Raw genomic sequence first — 19189 nt, forward strand, 5'->3', positions numbered from 1 at the left:
TTGAGCAAGTCAACATCAACTCCCACTTGCTTCACCTCTGGTTTCTCAGCAAGAGTCTCAGGAGTTTCATGAGTATCTGCTACAACATCACTCTGTGAATCTTTGAGAACCTCAACATCATCTCCCACTTGCTTCACATCTGGTGTTTCAGGAAGAGTCTTCCGGCCCATGCAATCTCCTCTAGAGTTTCAGCGACGCTTCCAGCCGACGCAACCTCCTCTGGAGTTTCAGCGACGCTTCCGGCCGACGCAACCCCCTCTAGAGCTTCAGCAACGCTTCCGGACGACGCAACCCCCTCTGGAGCTTCAGCGACGCTTCCGGCCGACACAACTGCCTCTAGATTTTCAACGACGCTTCTGGCCGACGCAACCCCCTCTGAAGCTTCAGCGACGCTTTCGGACGACGCAACCCCCTTTGAATTTTAGCGACGCATCCAGACGACGCAACCCCCTCTGGAGCTTCAACGACGCTTCCGGCCGACGCAACCCCCTCTGGAGCTTCAGCGACGCTTCTTGGCGATGCAACCCCCTCTAGAGCTTCAGCGACGCTTCCGGACGACGCAACCCCCTCTGGAGGTTCAGCGACGCTTCCGGGCGACGCAACCCCTTCTGGAGGTTCAGCGACGCAACCCCCTCTGATGCTTCAGCGACGCTTCCGAGCGACGCAACCCCTCTGGAGCTTCAGTGACGCTTTCGGGCGATGCAACCCCATCCCCCTCTGGAGCTTCAGCGACGCTTCCGGGCGACGCAACCCCCTCCCCCTCTAGAGCTTCAGCGACGCTTCCGGGCGATGCAACCCCCTCTAGAGCTTCAGCGACGCTTCCGAGAGACGCAACCCCCTCCCCCTCTGGAGCTTCAGCGACGCTTCCGGGCGACGCAACCNTGGAGCTTCAGCGATGCTTCTAGGCGATGCAACCCCCTCTGGAGCTTCAGCGACGCTTCCGGACGACGCAACCCCCTCTGGAGGTTCAGCGACGCTTCCGGGCGACGCAACCCCCTCTGGGGCTTCAGCGACGCTTCCGGGCGACGCAACCCCCTCTAGAGCTTCAGCGACACTTCCGGGCGACGCAACCCCCTCTGGAGTTTCAGTGCGCTTCTTTCGGTACTTTTCTTCAATTCTCTAACAGTCTTTCGACGCAACCCCCTCTGGAGCTTCAGCGACGCTTCTGGACGACGTAACCCCCTCTGGAGTTTCAACGACGCTTCTGGCCGACACAACCCCCTCTGGAGTTTCAGCGACGCTTCTGGCCGACGCAACCCCCTCTGGAGCTTCAGCGACGCTTCCGGACGACGCAACCCCCTCTGGAGCTTCAGCGACAATTCTGGCCGACGCAACCCCCTCTGGAGTTTCAGCGACGCTTCTGACCGACGCAACCCCCTCTGGAGCTTCAGCGACGCTTCGGGCCGACGCAACCCCCTCTGGAGCTTCAGCGACGCTTCCGGACGACGCAACCCCCTCTGGAGCTTCAGCGACGCTTTCAGACGACGCAACCCCCTTCTGGAGTTTTTAGCGATGCTTCCGGTACTTTTCTTCAATTCTGTAACAGTCTTTGTGAAGCTAACTCGTTTATGTTTGCTCATAACGAAGTTCTCACAAGAACTCATAACAATCTCCGCATCAAATTCACCTTTTTCATAGCCGACAGTTTTTCGTACATATTCGACAGCGTCTTCAACAGACCTGACGTTGTCTTCTCCTTGATAATGTTGAACACCACGTTTCTGGATAGCGTCAACCGGATCAGCCCCAAGGCTTATCGATCCTTGAGCTTCCACTGTTTCGTGGTCATGGTATCCGGCTTCACCCCCAACAGAGGTTCGTGAAGATCTTTCTGGTACAGATAATCTTCAATCGTGAAGATCTTCCAGAAACCGAAATCGGATCCATCGAACTTCTCAATTCCAATCTTTGGACTTTCCATCTTCACAAATCGTGGTGAATTTCGCCTGGCTCTGACTTCCGTCTGGCTCTGACACCGCCTGGCTCTGATATCGCTTGGCTCTGATACCAGTTGTTAGGATCGCACAACAACGCACACGCTCGATCTAGATGAACACAAAGAAAAAAGGATAGAGAAAATTGCAAGGAGAACTCTGGCTAAAAGGATTTTTTTATTGATGACTTCAGCTATGTACAACAAGAGAGAGTACAGAGAATAGAAAGTACATTTTCAAAGCTCTACCGGACCAGATATATATGTGGTATAGTTTACTATATATAGCTTTACCAGATTTAGTCATCTACTATATATAGCTATTTACCATATATAGTTTTACCGGATATAGCTTTACCATATATAGCTTTACTATATATAGCTTTACTAAATATAGCTTTACCGGATATAACCGTTGACCAAGCTATAAATAAGTATTAGGCTCTATAGCCTAACAGAGTAGCACCTCAACCTAAGACACTAGTCATTCTCTGCGTAGGCGAAGCAAACTATCTAAGTCAAAAAACAGAAAGGGCCGGACAACCTATACAAACCTCTAGGGTTAACATTCATACCAAAGATTTGTTCAATACTTCAAGCCTCCCAATGGCTTAGATAGCCGAAGAAATAGGGTCATAACTACCTAGAACCTAGAGAAAAGTTTGTGGATGCCTACTCGGTTAAAAATGCAACGAGAGTCTATAAGTGGGTTGTTTATTAAGTATTTTTATATTCATCCCTTTCTACATTTTCCTTTTCAAGTGAATGATGTCGTTGGTCGAGATGAGTGGGTACTTGGGAGCTCTGCAGCCATAGAGGAGAGTCGGCCTAGAGCATCTATGTTGTCTGCATATCCATGGGTTGTCATTGCATATGTTTTGTATCTAATCTCATTCCCTCTTTTGTTTGCATATCCATGAACCGTGCGGAATTTTATTGTATTTTCATTGTTATCATTTATACATGTTTACTTGCATAGTCTATAAGTCACGTTGGCATTTCGAAGTCTCAAAAATTGGGTCTTGATGTATAGAGATTAGACCCGTACTTTCTAAAGTTTAGAGAATAGTCCATGATGACATGTAGATAAGGATGCAATGGGAGCCTACAATTAGGCTCATACTTAATAGGTGGCTTATTGAGTATTTTTGTACTCACCCCATTTTTGTTTTGTCAGGTGACTACCGACCACTAGTCGAGGTGGAGGAGTGCTTAAGAGTTATGCAATCACAGTAGATGTCATCTCGAGGTGTCCATCCTGCCTATGTATTTTGAGACTTTATATAACAAACTCGAAAAGCCCTAGTTTGTAATTAAATTTCAATTTATTTTTAAATCATGGTATTGTTTGTTTTAAATTACCCAAAAATTTACGGTATTTTATTTTATTTGTCGACATTCGTAGCCGAAAAAATCAGGTGATATGAATCGACTCCCTTTTAGAGATTCAAACATGTAGATATCTTAAGTAGAACAAAAGCCCCACGTTATGTTTAAACAACTTGGATACATTGCGGCCTCATTATGGTCCTAACTTTACTGAGCTTCAAAGGGTCTGAGATGCAGCCGCATGTGGGCAACGATTGCTCAACCTCTCAACATATATTAATCAATTTCAATCTTTAAATATATATTTATATTTTATTATATATAATATACATAAATTATTATTTTAATATGTAATATACAAATACAATAAATATAATTCTCTTTTATATTTAATATTAATTTTGATTATCCAAATTTGATTAATTAAATTTTTTAATTAATCGAATTTTATTCATTAATTAACTATATGTCACTAGACTATAGATCTAAAATTGCACTGATGCACGGTAAAACAATTAATCACTCTTTCATCTTGTGTATCCCTGTCTCTTTCGTGACTAATTTGCTTAGGCAAATGAGAGAGTGGTTACATTGTTAAACACCTAAAAAACTCATCTTATTATTCTTTTATGGGAATGAGTTAATTTTATCCGGTAAGATTATATTCCCAAATCTCTGTTTAGGTATATTGAACCGACTACAAAAGTCATTTTAATTCATGCAAATCAAAAAACAAATGACACAAGTGAGTTTATAGCTCACTCAAGATTAAGATCAAGTCCCATATTAACACCCTGAAATCTCCCCTTTTCTTTTGATCTTAATCTTGAATATTCACTTACGCTCATACTTCACTTGTTTTGAATATTCACTCCGTTGACATAATTTTAAAAACAATGAAAACATGAAATTTGATTTTTACGAGGCAATTAAGTGAATATTCAAAATAGGTGAAGTATTGACATAAGTGAGAATGAATTCGAAAGACGAAAAACAAGAAAATTTGGAGGTAGATAGAACTTTGGCTAAGGCCAACCAAGTAAGTGGTATTACTATCGATATGGTTAGAAATTGATGTTATATGATGATGCGTGCTCTGCGGTCCTACACGTGTTATATGCTTGATATGTGTGAAATGTTTATGAAACGATATGACTAAAATATGTTTTTATGAAACAACATGACTATGATATGTTTATGAAACGATATAACTATGATACAATTATAAAACGATATGACTATGATATGTTTATGTAAGGATATGACTATGATATGTTTATGAAACGATATGACTATGATATGTTTATGAAACGATATGACTATGATATGTTTATGAATTATATGACTGTGACCTGTTCATGAAATGATAGGACTATGATATGTTTATAAAATGATAAGTCCAAGATATGTTCGTGATACGATGTGACTATGAGATGATACATGAATGTTATGATATGTATTATGATGTGGATATATTGATGACACAATAAATGTTATGATGTAATACATTTGGCGATATAATACGTGATATTACACGATAGGCTGATGATATGATGTATGTATGATATGACATGATATGACACGATGCATGATATTAGTGATATACGATAAAATATGTTGACATGATGCACAACCCTAAAATTTGTATGAAAAGTTATGATAATGATACGATATGAACGAAAATGGAAGAGAGTTGTTATACATGATAATGAATAAAAATGTTAGGATCTCATGCATCATTGTGTGTTCATGCATGGGGGAACACCCCTCATTACGATGGCATAGACGCGTACGTTACGAGGCAGAAAAATGATCATTATGTTTACCATAATGCTGCTACGACCATCATTATTCTTAATGGGTGTTTGACATCAATAACTACCAAGAATCCTCGCCCGACAAGAAAGGGGCCTAGGAGGTGCGTGAACCGATTGGTGGGTTCATACTCACATGTGTGGGCTGTGTGTAGAACAGTAAATACACATCCAATTAGCCCGGTTAAGATAGTCGCCTAAGGAACATATACTGATATAATAGGTCCCACTTATGATTGTATGTGTTTGCATCTAACTCCAATAGTGTAGTCACTAAGTGAGTATTTCTTAAAATGCTGAACCACACTGTTACTTCCATTTGAGCTATTTCAGGTAAAGACAAGACATGGAAAAGTAAAAATGATTAGGTTATGAGAGATTATTTCACTTGTACCAGTACGAAGCAACGGCCACCCACTGCCCTGTTCGAAGTTCGAACCTTATCGACCATGGCTGCTACAACTTGTAGTCTTTCATCAATCGCCTCACCATTTCTTCCCCAGGCGTTTAGGTCAGTCGCCACACGAATTCAAATCACCCCATCCCCATGCTTATCCAAAATGAGGTTTCAACCCTTTCGTCTTCGGACACGGAGAAGTTTTGTTATTCGATGCGCTCGAACCGAATCCAAAGTGGTCACGTTAGGTTCCAGAGCCCCAGATTTTGAGGTAATCAAACCCCAATTCGATATCCAAACACTTCAAATTCATCCCCAATTTTCAGTGATGATAATTTGTTTTTGGTCGGGCAATTGGTTTAGCTTCCTGAACCTCTTACAGGCAAAGTATGGAAATTAGAAGATTTTGAACCCTATCCTGCTTTACTGGTAAAGTTCATTTTCATTTGCTTCAATTATTGTTTGGTTCTGTCTTAGACTTTAGTGTTTGTTTAAGCAATTCTTCATTGCTTGCAGGTTATGTTTATTTGTAATCATTGCCCATTTGTTATACACTTGAAAAAGGATATTGTGAAACTTTCGAATTTCTATATGAAGGTACAAAGGATATGGTTCTTTTTCCTTTTTCTCATTGCTTGCTTTTGAGATCCGTGTGTTGTTTCAACAAGAACTTTGAAGTCCAACCATTGTGATTCATTAATGTCATACTGTGATCTTTCAGAAAGGACTGGCTGTTGTAGCCATATCTTCAAACTCTGTAGCTACGCATCCACAGGTTCGGTTAACTTCGTAATTGGAATTACAAGTTGCGTTGACGGATTGGTTAATTGTAAGACCGTGCAAATTTTCATGACAGGATGGACCAGAGTTTATGGCAGAAGAAGCAAAAGCTTTCAAATACCCCTTTCCATATTTATATGATGATGTATGTTTCTTTAAACCTTATGCTGTTGTTTTTATTTAGCCATTACTTATGTAAAATAATGTGATTTGGTTGTTTATGACTTTAGATACAGTGCATTCTATGATCATGATGATTTAGGCTTGTTTTATCAAGTTATGTCTTTTCATGTAATGATATTGTAGCAATTTAGGCACATGCTTGTGAACACTGCATACACATCCTAACAGAATCTAAAATCCAATGTACTGATTTGTGTCACAATCGCACTCTTGCGGCAACGGGATAATGATTGTGCGACACTTGTTCTTGACTTACGAACAATGTTGGTGTATACTCGAACCTTGAGTCACGTTTGAGAGAAATGTTTTAGAAAAACGTGAGCGAGGAAATACGTTGAAAATAATTTTAAAGAAAACAATGTTATAGGCTGAAAGCAAATGAGCAACAACGGTTTTGATAGCATATAACCTAGGTAGGAAGAATTGACAACTAGTCACATCCCCCTATAGTACATTTTGAGGCATTTTAGCCCTGGAGGGTGTAGACATGATTTTGATGATTGGTCATACACTCCCGTATTGACACAACAAGAATAGTAAAGGTCTATCTATCATGAAAGGAAGTAAAAGGGGTATGTTACAGGCATGCAGTGATGGACAACATGTCTTAGACAAATATGACCGGGACATCCGACATGCAGCCACAGGCAACATGCCTTGGACTAGTATGACCGTGACACCTTGCACCTTACAATGTTGAGCCATTACTGTTCTGAATATCATTGCTAGAACTTATATCTATTTGCACTTTTTTTTCGAAACAATAAAATTACATGTATAGCTGTGAGAATTGTGAGGGCCTGAAGACTTGTAGATGATGATGCCCCTTACGTTGGAAAGCAATTGGAACTCCAATGTTCCTTGTAATAGTAATGCTTAATCATTTTGATCTTACAAGCTGTGTATCAAAGAATTCTTATCATCTTTTCTGTTGAAGCATTGATATCAATTTGAAAGCTAATTGTACGTCCAATTGCAGTCACAGGAAGTTGCAAGGGATTTTGGTGCAGTTTGCACACCAGAGTTCTTTCTATTCAAAAAGGTACTCTGTTAAATTTCATTGTTCATTTTCTAATGTAATTTTAACTAGCATACTTGATTTTCAATCTTGCTTTAAGAAACCAAGATTTATTGAGTGCAGTGCTTAAGTATGTAACAGGATGGGCGAAGGCCATTTGAGTTGGTTTATCACGGTCAATTTGATGATTCTCGACCATCAAATAGCAAGCCTGTCACTGGGAGGTCAGTGTCCTCGGTTTAATTTTCATTTTTTGATCTGTACATTCAAATTGCAGTTGTTTGAAGTTAATAACTAAATTGTTCTATAATTTGAGTAGGGATTTAAGTTTGGCATTAGATTGTGTTATGAGTGGCCAACCAGTATCCACATTGCAGAAACCCAGGTCTTTTTTCTGATATTCCATCAACTCTCTGCATATGTTTCATGGAATCACTAAATTGCATATAGTATGACTAATTCTTACCTTAAAATTTTCCTTCAGTGTTGGATGTAGTATAAAATGGCATCCATAGAAGAAGCAATGATTACTAATCTCATTTTCGGCTGCCCGAAGATCAAATTTCCGAGCAAAGGCAGTCAATGCAACACAGATTGTTAAAGCCGAACCAAAAAGCAATGTGATTTCTTGAATCATTTGATCCATCCTATTCCTGTAATGTTTTCTTTTCTTTTCTTTTCATTTTTATAGAGATGTTTCCTTTTCTATTGCCAGGGCCGTCAAATGAAGAGAAAAAAAAAAAGTATATCGTTTTCTTTTTTCTGATCCAAGTTCAGTACAAATTTAACCGAGTGTATCATCCACATTTTATAAAATGTATGAAATATGCAAGTAAATTTTAGTCTTGCTGCTTTGATTGCTTCATACCGGGGAACAAACCATTTTGTGCTGAAAGCAATATTTTGTAGTACATTTTGGTTGATGAAATAGAAATTACAATTAGTATGAGAGCTTTCAAATTAGAATATTACTTGATATGGTTAATTATGAAGAAACACAAAATTTAGTTAACTGTGAACGTACCTTTCAAATCAGTAATATGTTGGGATGTTCGTCTTTTTTCCCCATTTGTGGTATAGCTTTGTCACATTTTCATGTCCAAGTATAGGACTTCATTGCAAAACTTATCTTTACAGCTTGATCTTGTCTAATGCCAATAGTTTGTCTTTCTATGATGTGTATTTGTTTGTTGAGCTGCCTCCAGACAACTCAGTAGGTTATGAAGGCAAAAATTTCTTTTCATGGGCCCCTCCCTATATTGGTTACACCAGCTGCTACCAAACTTATGTTTCATGAAGGTTTCTTGGTAAAGTAACAGCAGGTTTGATTCCCTTTAGTTCATTTATGCAATGGGAAATACAGCATTGCAATCTGCATCAGAATGTAACAAGCTGGACGTACTCAGTGTGAAAAACGAGAGAGAGATCTTCAAGCAGAAGTACAGATTCAGCCCTGTCATTATTGCTGCTACATACTTCCAACCTATTCAAATAAATGTCATACTTAACCAGGAAATAATAGGTGAACTAAATTGTTCTTCAGATTTGTTTTTAAATCTATGGTTCTGCTGAAGGTACAGCTCTAACTAGAGGCTCGGATGATCTAGAAAAACTGGAACAGTGAATTGTTGCTTTTGGATTTGACTCTCATGCTTGATCTCCTTGAGCATGGCCGTGATGTCTTTCATTGTTGGTCGTTCCCCGGCGAAGCATTGACATAGAGGAGAGCCATGCCAAGCTTCGTGGTCATGCTCGTCCAAGACGTATTGCCCATGGCCATGCCCATGACACGCCAAACCATTTACTTGCTTTTATGTTGTATTACTTTCATAAGTTTATTTCTCTTGTATGACTGAATGGCAAATCAAATCATGTCTAGACCTGAATTGCTTCAACATGTATTATAGGGGACCAAGTAGTCATCAAACCTTCCCGACTAAGTATTATAATCTCTTTTGCTTACATGTTTTTTATGCAATTGACTTTCACAATGCTTACTTCCAACATGTTTTCAATGATTTCCTCACCCACGTTTTCTAAAACTCCCTTTCTCCCAAAATGTAGCTCGAGGCTCGACCATACACCTGAATTATCTGCGAAATTCAATTTTGACATGACTAGCTTATTCGCTGGGTTAGAACAAGTGCCAAATAATCGATGTGCGAAATTCAATTTTGACATGACTAGTTTGTTCGCTGGGGTAGAACGCGAAATTCAATTTTGACATGATTAGTTTGTTCGCTGGGTTAGAACAAGTACCAAATAATTGCTAGTCTGCTACTAAGAAAAGTGCAATTATGGCAAATGGTATTAGAGTTTTGTTAGTTTCTTAACGCATTGAGACTGAAACAAAGTCGATGATAAAATTGACTCCTAAATCACAAGTCGTCCTTGACACTGTTTGCTTCTTAGAAGGACGAGTGACAGAATTGAATGGAAAAGTCGAGGACATAGATGCAATCGACCGCTACCTAGATGGGTTACTAATGTTTAGAGTTGACTCCCTAGAAGAAAGGGTGGCCTAAACAAGTAGCTCAGAACGTATTAGTAGCTACGATAGCGCTCTGTCGCACACATAAAGGAACGTGTTGAATAGCTAGGCGGTTTGTAGAAGACCATTCTGAAGTAGGCTCTTTTTCTTTGAAATTCAAGTCTCAGTACTGTTTCCTACAGGATTACTGATATATTGGAAAGAGTAAGGTTCTTTTCGAAACGCGATGAAAAATTGTGAATGGTACCCTGCCGACAGATGAACAAAAATTGGTTGGGAGCAAACTTTTTTTTGGTGTTGGTTGCCGATCGTATGTGTCGAAATCATCAATTTGAGAATTCTTCACAATAATGCCAAAAAAATTGACCGTAACAGTTTTTTCGCGTGAGTGCTTTGAACGGCCCAATTAGGGTTTCCAAATTAGGGTTACGATTTTAAACTTGTACATACAATGTTGTAGGCTCTTTTTCTTTGAAATTCTAGTCCCATTACTTCTTCCTAACAGAATATTGAGATTACTTCTTCCTAACGTAATATTGAGATGTTGGAAAGAGAAAACAACTTTTCGAAACTGACCTAGAACGCGGGCGAATAGCCGCCGATGGTACCCCAACGTGGGTTAACAAAAATTGTTTAGAAGTGAAAATATTTATGGATGTTGGTTGCCAATCATATTGTTGAAATCATTAAATTTGTGCATTTCCTATAACAATGTCAAAAAATATCGATTGTGACTTAGTTTCTCGCGTGCCCGTATGACACTCAACAGCCATTATCTGTCTGGGACCCATTATCTGTCTCCATAACCAGGCATAGTTTCTCGCGGCGCTGGTGTATAAGGAGCTACTTCTAGGGGGTCTCTCTGGCCACATTCACCTTATTCAGGGCAGTTGTGTCAATGCATAACCTGGTCGACGATTAGAGGTATCTCTTCAGCCTCATATTGAGGTGGGTATTACTCTGCCTCGGGTGGCGGAACTGCAGCGCCCCTTACGGGCCTTCCTCTTCTCCCAACACCCATTATCTGTCATCAAATGGATTGGGTCAAAACCAGTTTCAAACATTATTCAACAAACGGCAACAAATCGATTACGCTACCAAACCACAATAATTTTATTCAACAATTTCAAGTTTAGATTATTTACCTGGCCACCACCGAGCGTGTCGGCGGGTTGAGTCACAGAGTTAAAGACTCTCGACAAGATCTAAACTCATCTACTCTGATACCAATTTGTCACCACCCGAATTTTGAGGCATTGAAATACGGGAGGCAACTAACATACTATACAATAGAAGATGAATGTATGAGAAAACTATGGAAAACTACCATCAAATTTTGAGGGGTTTTTAAACTATTCGACAACATTTCCAAAACAAATGTAAAATCGAATGCATGTACATATGTTCAATTTGTTCGTTAATATTAAGTCGTTCACAGCACTCGTGCGAAGAAATAGAGTCACGACCGATATTTTTCGACATTGTTGTAATAAATGTTCACATTTGATGATTTCAGCACGTATGATTAGCAACCAACACCGAAAATGGTTTTGCTCCTGGTCAGTTTTGTTTGATCGACGTCAAGGTACCATATGCGGCTTTTCACTTGCGTTCTATGTCAGTTCCGAAAACTACTTTCTCTTTTCAATATCTCAATATTCCCTTAGAAATAGTATTGAACTTGAGTTTTGAAGAAAAAAAACCTATTAGCTCTGTACGTATGGGCTTAAAACTGAAACCCTAAATCACCCCTTTCTGGAGTTGAGAGATGAAGGACATATCAATTAAAAACTATGATATTTAGATAGTAGACAACCTAAGCCACCTAGCTACTCTAGGAACCTAGTAGACCTCCATGACATTCAAGAATATAATTAAGGTAGCTTTCCATGCTAATAACAGTATGAACGGTATCAACAAAGTTTCCACTACCCTTTCCACTTTGGTACTAATACTATTGAGCTAGGCCTAGATCGGTTAGGCTAGTGCGTCAAGACGATCACGTGCTCTAACCTTGTGGAAATGGTCAGGAGTCTCCTCAACGGGACTATGCTCTAAACTCGTTCTAAGAAGGGGCATGGAACCACATAGGTTGACACAGTAACTGGCTGGCACATTGGGGGGAGGGGGGTGTCAAACCCCCTAACTAGGGTAACTTATGGTTTTTTGGAAGGGTCCACTAGCTAACCTTCCAAGGATGTTGTTCAGACTAGCAAACATTGTACTGTCCCATCAAAACTTTATGAGGTATCGCCCAACCCAGGACACCAAACATTCAATATGTAAGCAAAGCAAGCTACCTAAGTCGAGAATAGAAAAGATTGAACAATCTGTATTGCCTAGAGGTGAGATTTAGACCATATATTTGCTTGGTACTTCGAGGCCTCCCAGTTGCTCAGGTAGTAGAAGAGATTAGACCAAAACTACCCAGAGTTTGGAGAAAAACCATAGTTGTATATTATGTTAAAAATGCAACGAGAGCTTATATGTTATAAGTTGCTTACTGAGATAGTTTTATACCCACCCACTTTTACATTTTTTTTTCCAGGTGAATGATGTCACTGATCAAGATGAGCGAGTGCTCAAGAGCTTTACAACTACAAAGGGGTGTCAACCCGGAGCGTCTATGCTGTCTATATTTCCATGAGTTGTCAATCTATTTATTTCATATCCCAATCTCATTCCCTTTTTATAAATAATTTGAACATCAAACTTGCTTTGTAAACATTTTGTATTTGATTTAGTAACGGTGTTGAATGACTTTAAATAACACAAAATTCGACCTAAAGCAATGTTGCACAACCACATAGCATACTCACAAATTTGCTTAATTGAACTTTGGGCGTACCAGCTTTCGTGCCTTTTATTGTTCATGTTTATGTTGTTGGGTGTAAAAGAACAATAACCTCTCCCTTTAGAATCATCAGCTAAGCCGCTCAAACCAAGTTTCACATACCTGACCAACAAATATTAAGTTATAGATTGTTCGACACAAAATAATATTAACGTAGACAGACATATAAAATTTTTTCCCTTATAACAATTCATTGCATATCATGTCTTTTCTTCCTTGCCTTCTTTAACCTTTCTTTGGAGCTCTAATCATCCCAAACCGGAATCAGTAGTAGCTCCAAGGACCAATCTACTATCACATATCACCAACAAACCAAGGACCAATCTACTACACATATCACCAACAAATAGGTAAACCAAAGCCACAAGACAAAAGCCATTCCCAACAAAAGGTTAAAGAACTACAAAAGGCTAGTAAAGGGTGGCATTCCCCCAAACTTCATGTGGCCTCCTCTCTCCTTGGCATATGGCATTGAAGCACAAAAACCAGACCTTTGGACAGTTGCGTAAATGGCCTCAGAAGAGCTGAGATCAGGTAGGAACTATGTACATCTACATCAGTAAAGAAACACAAGACAATACAGATTCATCATCTACTGATCCTCCAAAATTGTTTCAAGCATGAACATTAGAGAACTCTTGAGCTCTCACCATTCCTAACCTCATGTCTGACCTCTTCATCATCGCCTTTTGGTCACAACTGTATTTTTGTTGGTCTCATAGTTCGAATCTACAGCCACTTAAGCCAGATTACTGATTTTGTTTAACCAATAAGTCATGACAGAGGAGAGCAAGAAGAAACAAGTGACCTAGAATGAAGAATACTGGTATTGATTAAAGGACTTATAGGGCTTTGCATACAAGGTAATGACTCAGTAAAACTTCTCTCAGAAGCCACATTATTTCTTGGTTGTGCAGCTTGCTTTCCCCGGAACACGCCCCACAAATAGTACTTTGTTTGAAATCCTGCACATGAATTTGCTCAGTGCTCTAAATATAGCATACAAGATGCTGGAAATTGCATTGTTAAATGAATTGTGCCTACTAGGAAAAATACTACGTATCCAAGAAAAACTCAGAAATTATATATCTCCAATGCAAAGAAACCTCAAAGTCGATACAATCATTCCTAGTTTTCAATTTACCAAGATTGACCCAACAAACTGAAAATTATGAAAAGTTCATGTGGCCTTACTCCAGTATCGCATTGGTAACATGGACGAAGTAAAAACTAATAGCTCAGCATTTTTCAGCACAGCTTTCATGGCTAGGTCCTTGCACATCATTGCATTGACCAGAAGATCAAATGCCCTTTGGCTTCTGCAACCACCCAAAAATGAAGACATTGTCACAAATAGGAGCAGGAGAGAGACAGACAGATAGAAATGGAAGTAGAAGCATAGAATCCATTACCTTTCGTCTTCTGGAAAGAAATAAAGAGCAATACTTAGATCAGTTGGCCCTAATTTCTCAAATCCTCTAGGCCATATTTCACATCTACAGAGTAATTCAACAGGGAGTGACTCGGGTAACGATTTTGCCTCCTCATACACTTTTGAGCATGCTAAGCTAGACATATGGGCAACAAGTACACCAACTCTGGCAAAACTTTTGACCCAAAATTTTAACGTTCCCCTGTCATGACCAGAACACCAGAACACCAGTTTTACTATATTTTACAAATTTGATATAAAATAAACATAAATAAAAGGCTCTTACCTCCAAATGGGATCTACTATAGGCCGTGCAACATAACAGTTGTGCCCTAAAAAGTTGGATGCATCAGATGATGTTGTGACTTCACCATGATTGGCCCCACCTTCTCGAACTTGCTCTCCCAGCCCTCCAGGTGTTGTATCATTTTTCTTTTCACTGCAATGTGCCTCAGGTGTTGTATCATTTTTCTTTGATTGTTCGACACACTTTTTCTTTTTTAACTTGACATCAGATTTTACTGCTGGCATCATAATTGCCTCACAATCTTCACAAAACCAAGTAACATACTCATCAAAAGTTTTTGGCAATGCATCTAAGCAATAGCTGCACAATAAAATGACCAAGGTTGAAGGTACTAAATAAAATAGATATCTATTTCCTTAATAAAATCAATAGTGAAATGCGATCAAATCAAGCATTCAGCCAAGCACGTAATTAGCATCGAAGCAAAGGAAATTACTCCATTGACATTGTAGATTTCCGCCCTTTTACAATCTTCTATTAAAAAGGGGGGCCCAAATTTGAACGAACCACAAGAAAGCAATCTTTTGCATATCAACTAATGGATAACAAACACGAAGGCTGTTTTGGGCACATCTCTGCACAAGAAGTCTCAATGGCTCAATCTCTCTCTTTTTAATTTATATTTAAAATATTAGCTTTTGTTAAGATGAAAGAAAGAAGAAAGCAAGGCCAACAAAAGATTGAAAAAACCAATACAGAGAGAAAAGATAAAAATTTCAAAAGCCAGCCCCAACGCTCACTAATCAAACATAAAGGGTAATTACAGAAAAAGCAAAACCTGATGAAAGGAGTCACAATGTGACGATTGCTCACTATACGCATGACCTATTTAAATTTGGGAGACATATTTCTTTCCAACGAAATTAACTACAATAAAGCAAGATAACCAGCTTGATAATACTAAGTGCCTTTTTATCCTGAAATGATGGATACAAGCTACTTGACGCTCTCACCTTGTGAGGTCAAGCGCACAAAGTAAGAAATTTAACCATCTTTAGATTCTTTCACCTTCTTTATCCTTTCCTTTTATAATTAGTTTCATTAGTTGAAACTTCTCTTATAATATATTTAACTATTATTAGATTTTTTAAGAAATAAGAAATTTAATTTCTCCAAACAACTATAATACCTGAGTTGTGTTTTTAAATCAACTTGAATGACTATTGTTGACTAGACTTGGTGGAGTTAGCCACCTATATCAGTTGGTGGCCAAGGAAAAAGCTTCCAAAGAGGGGGAGACCAAGTAGTCTCCAAGTAAAAATCTATTTATATCTCATCATGTACCTTTTAGTGCATTTAGCTAAACTTTATCTTGTCATTGAAAAAGGCCTTTTCCCAATTATTATTCTGTTTAATATAAAAAATAATCAAGAAAAAAAACTATAACGTACACGCCCCTCCATTTATTGCAATTACATTTAAAAAAATAATATGTTTACAATGTTATTTCATGCCTATAAAACACGAGTTGGTGCAAGTGTCACGTCTGTGGCTCCATTACAAGAGTATAAAAGATTCGACAATTTGATACATTTAACAATTATAGAAAACCAATGATAATTAAGATTTGATATAAATGAAAATTTTACATAACCAATGGTCAGTAATGCATACCGATGGATAGGGTAAGTCTGGCATTTTTTACAATAATTTAAAGCCTCAACAAAGCCTCTGTCTCCACATTTCTGACAAATATCAACCTGCAGTGTTAGAAATGGCCATTATTGACAATCTAAGAACCAAATAAACTGCAGAAGTGAAAGCGCTCTTCAGAATAAAACGCAAGTACTGGCACCCTATTTTCTCCCTCACCAGTATTTGTTATGAACAAGAGTTACAAACCCACCAATTTAGCAGACAAGAAAAGCTATTTCTTGCACAAATTAATCCTTCATTCTTAGGATGAGTGGAGGTCATCGGGTATAGAAGACTTCTTGTTAAAGCTAGATCTAGGCAAGCCATATGATAAGGTGGATTGGTCTTTCCTTGATGCCATCCTTGAGTTGGAGGGCATTGGCATAGATGGAGAAGGTGGATATTGGGATGCCTTTCTTCGAAAAAAATATCTCTATCCTTAAAAATGGTCGACCTAGATGTAAAGGGAAAAGACCTTCGGCATGGAGATCCCCTGTCACCATTTTTATTCAATATTGTGGAGGATGCTCTCAGTAGATTGATTTATTGTCACCGTGAGAAGAGATTGATTAAAACCTTTGTAGTTGGGAACCTCACAATTGAGGTCATGCACTACAAATATACGCGAGGGTGATAATTTAATGGCATGGTGGACTATTGTCAACTTGTTACTCCTTCATTCGAGCCTGAGTTTAAATGTCCTGAAGATGGCCTTACATGGGATAAACATGGACATCGAGAGGGTGGTTCAAAAAGCTACTTTTTTTTTTTTGGTAGAAAAGTGGAAATATTTCCCTTTAATTATTTGGGGTTTTTCTTGGTAGAGAAGTTTAGAACTAACGTTGATAAGTGGAGAAGGGTGTCTCTTTCTAAAGGAGACATTTACTCACACTCATGCGGTGCTAAATACCCTTCTGTATTACTTCTTTGCTCTTCATGAGAGCTCCTGTCAAAGTGATCAATTGCTCAGAGAAATTTCAGAGATTTTGTTTGGGATGGCAGTACACTTAAATCGGCTTCTCACCTAGTTACTTGGAAGTGGAAGTCTTTACCTACAAATTATGGTGGTCTTTGGACTGGCTCTCTTCATAAGGAGGAATCTTTACACCATCTGTTTCTTCATTGTCCTTTTGCAACGAAAGGATGGCAGACTATTTGCAATGAGTTTGGGGTGGATCTTCGTTTCCTTACGAAGATTGATGACTGGTTGGTAGGTTTTATTGGCAGTAATGGAAAAGTCCTTTGGAGATGTGTTACACCCTCCTTCCTTTGGGGCCTTTGGAAGGAAAGGAATAGCACATATTTGAATATAGATTTTCTTCTTTCAAGTCCCTTTAGCTTTTGGGCAACACAATGCCTCTTGGTGGTACATATTATACTAAATTATTTTGTAATTACAACCTTCTAATGATTATAAACAATTGGAAGGCTCTCCTTCGTAAGTTTTGTGGGGAGGAGTTATCTCTATACCCTGCCCTTGGGCTATTTTGTTGGTTCTTCTGAGGAATATACGTCTCTGTTTCTTATCAGAAAAATAATAAAATAAGCATCATAAAAGTATCTCGGCCTTTCCCACTCCCATTTGCAAAATTGTAAGCATAGTTCTGTTGTTTCAGAACAGTCAAACAACGAAGAGATTAAGAAACAAACTTGTTGACGTTGCATTGTCAAAAACCAGAGAAAAAGGAGATGAAGCTTAAACCCTTCATCTACGAAGTCATAACAACAACAACATCATGTACATAAATATCAACATGGAACATATTGTCTCAACTTCAGCATAGTTCAATGGTTATGGCACCCAAAACCTTCTCAATAGGTTCAATGTTGTAATTCTCCAAAAAATAAAAAATAAAATGTGGTATTGGTTGAAGCAATCGCAATCCTTTCTTATGTGGCCCAACATGCCCATTGCTCTAACGAAACCCCCAATTGTAAGCCAGCCAAAGGAAACAAAGACATGCGCTCGAACGAACAGGAAAGGGAAAAAGAACAAAGAATCCAAAAGATCTCACCATTTCAACATCAGAACAGTGAAGCAATGAGAAGACCAACAATATTCGCCGCTACAAACGCGTATGCAGGGAGCTGCGGACAATGCATCGCAAAAATCAAGAAACGATTGATTGAACAGAATTAGAAAGGAGCGAAATGACAGAAAACGCGAAACTCATTACCCTCTCTTCCTCCAGAAACCGAAGAGCCGAGGGGAAAATTTGGAGTCCACAGTGGAGGGTACGCTCTATCAGTTGGCTGGTTTGTACTGCAACTTGAACAGGTCTAAAAGTTCTCTGCCATGGCAGAACCCTCCTTGCTTTTGCAGAAAATGGCAATTGTGATGAATACAGAACATACATCAGCAAGTCGGTTGTTTAAAATTTTCTAATTTAATTTTTTAGTACTTAAAAAACAATTCATTCTAATCTTTTTTTCAATAATTCTCCTCGAATGTCTTGTTTTTCATTTCTATAATTTCATACGAATAATCAAGTACACCTTTGGCAAACCCATTAATACGAGTAAGTTTCTTAATATAATTTATACATTTTTATTTGACTCGAGTCAATTTAATGGTTTTGTTTCATGAACTCGAAACCGAACCGATTCAGTTCGGCTTTAGAAAAATGAACCCAACCCAAGTTTGGGTTGGGTTGGTCCGAATTTTCGGATGGTCGGGTTGAATGTACAGGAAACAGCTGTCACAATCGCATTTTGATGGCAGCGAACTTGCGATTGTGCGGCACTCACTTCTCAGCCTCAAGTGAGTTAAGCCTATTTGTTCTTGCATCGCCTAAGGCCAAACAATATATGCTCGAACCTCTGGCCCCGGTTCAAGAAGAAATTTTTAGAAAATGGGAGCAGAGAGATTTCGAAAGAGAGTTTGAAAGCAAGATTTGAGAAATTGAAATTGGTATTATATGGGAATGTAAGCAAAAGGCAAAAACAAAGCATATAACTATCGGGTAGAGAGAAGTTGACAACGAGTCATATCACCCATAGTACATTATGAGGCATT

General features: G+C 38.9%; 2 protein-coding genes across 12 annotated transcripts; one reads left to right on the forward strand and one right to left on the reverse strand.

Annotated features, from left to right (window-relative positions):
* The first annotated feature begins 5455 nt into the window (after positions 1 to 5455).
* On the forward strand, positions 5456 to 8976 carry LOC111788057. 2 transcript variants are annotated; one of them, XR_002814095.1, is made up of 10 exons: positions 5456 to 5744; positions 5837 to 5902; positions 5990 to 6070; positions 6195 to 6248; positions 6330 to 6398; positions 7416 to 7478; positions 7596 to 7678; positions 7774 to 7839; positions 7939 to 8074; positions 8170 to 8346. XR_002814095.1 is itself a non-coding variant. In XM_023668204.1 (9 exons), exons 1-9 carry the CDS (start codon positions 5526 to 5528, stop codon positions 7967 to 7969), a joined length of 732 nt encoding a protein of 243 aa, XP_023523972.1. In that variant the 5' UTR covers positions 5456 to 5525; the 3' UTR covers positions 7970 to 8976. The 2 variants fall into 2 exon arrangements, 1 of the variants encoding a protein (XP_023523972.1); XM_023668204.1 differs by having other exon boundaries at positions 7939 to 8976.
* Positions 8977 to 12947: 3971 nt separating this feature from the next.
* On the reverse strand, positions 12948 to 18529 carry LOC111788056. 10 transcript variants are annotated; one of them, XR_002814091.1, is made up of 9 exons: positions 18351 to 18529; positions 18189 to 18261; positions 16153 to 16238; positions 14518 to 14838; positions 14212 to 14433; positions 13994 to 14118; positions 13608 to 13764; positions 13460 to 13528; positions 12948 to 13350 (listed from the first exon to the last, which is right to left on the reverse strand). XR_002814091.1 is itself a non-coding variant. In XM_023668203.1 (9 exons), exons 2-8 carry the CDS (start codon positions 18189 to 18191, stop codon positions 13479 to 13481), a joined length of 912 nt encoding a protein of 303 aa, XP_023523971.1. In that variant the 5' UTR covers positions 18192 to 18261; positions 18351 to 18529; the 3' UTR covers positions 12948 to 13350; positions 13460 to 13478. The 10 variants fall into 10 exon arrangements, 3 of the variants coding, with proteins under 3 accessions (XP_023523971.1, XP_023523970.1, XP_023523968.1); XR_002814090.1 differs by having other exon boundaries at positions 13450 to 13528; XM_023668203.1 differs by having other exon boundaries at positions 13660 to 13764.
* Positions 18530 to 19189: the final 660 nt, after the last annotated feature.

Source organism: Cucurbita pepo, chromosome LG02, assembly GCF_002806865.2.
Source record: "Cucurbita pepo subsp. pepo cultivar mu-cu-16 chromosome LG02, ASM280686v2, whole genome shotgun sequence".
Taxonomy (NCBI): domain Eukaryota; kingdom Viridiplantae; phylum Streptophyta; class Magnoliopsida; order Cucurbitales; family Cucurbitaceae; genus Cucurbita; species Cucurbita pepo.

What these genes read in the sequence shown, in the direction of transcription:
- LOC111788057 (XM_023668204.1), top strand. Translation starts at nt 5,526, where the DNA reads ATGGCTGCTACAACTTGTAGTCTTTCATCAATCGCCTCACCATTTCTT. An exon ending in AACCCTATCCTGCTTTACTG is followed by an intron (nt 5,903 to 5,989) that starts GTAAAGTTCATT and finishes CATTGCTTGCAG; the next exon opens with GTTATGTTTATTTGTAATCA. An exon ending in AGCAAGCCTGTCACTGGGAG is followed by an intron (nt 7,679 to 7,773) that starts GTCAGTGTCCTC and finishes TAATTTGAGTAG; the next exon opens with GGATTTAAGTTTGGCATTAG.
- LOC111788056 (XM_023668200.1), bottom strand. An exon ending in TTCTTTCCAGAAGACGAAAG is followed by an intron (nt 14,119 to 14,211) that starts GTAATGGATTCT and finishes GGGTGGTTGCAG; the next exon opens with AAGCCAAAGGGCATTTGATC. An exon ending in GTTACCAATGCGATACTGGA is followed by an intron (nt 13,765 to 13,993) that starts GTAAGGCCACAT and finishes ATTCATGTGCAG; the next exon opens with GATTTCAAACAAAGTACTAT.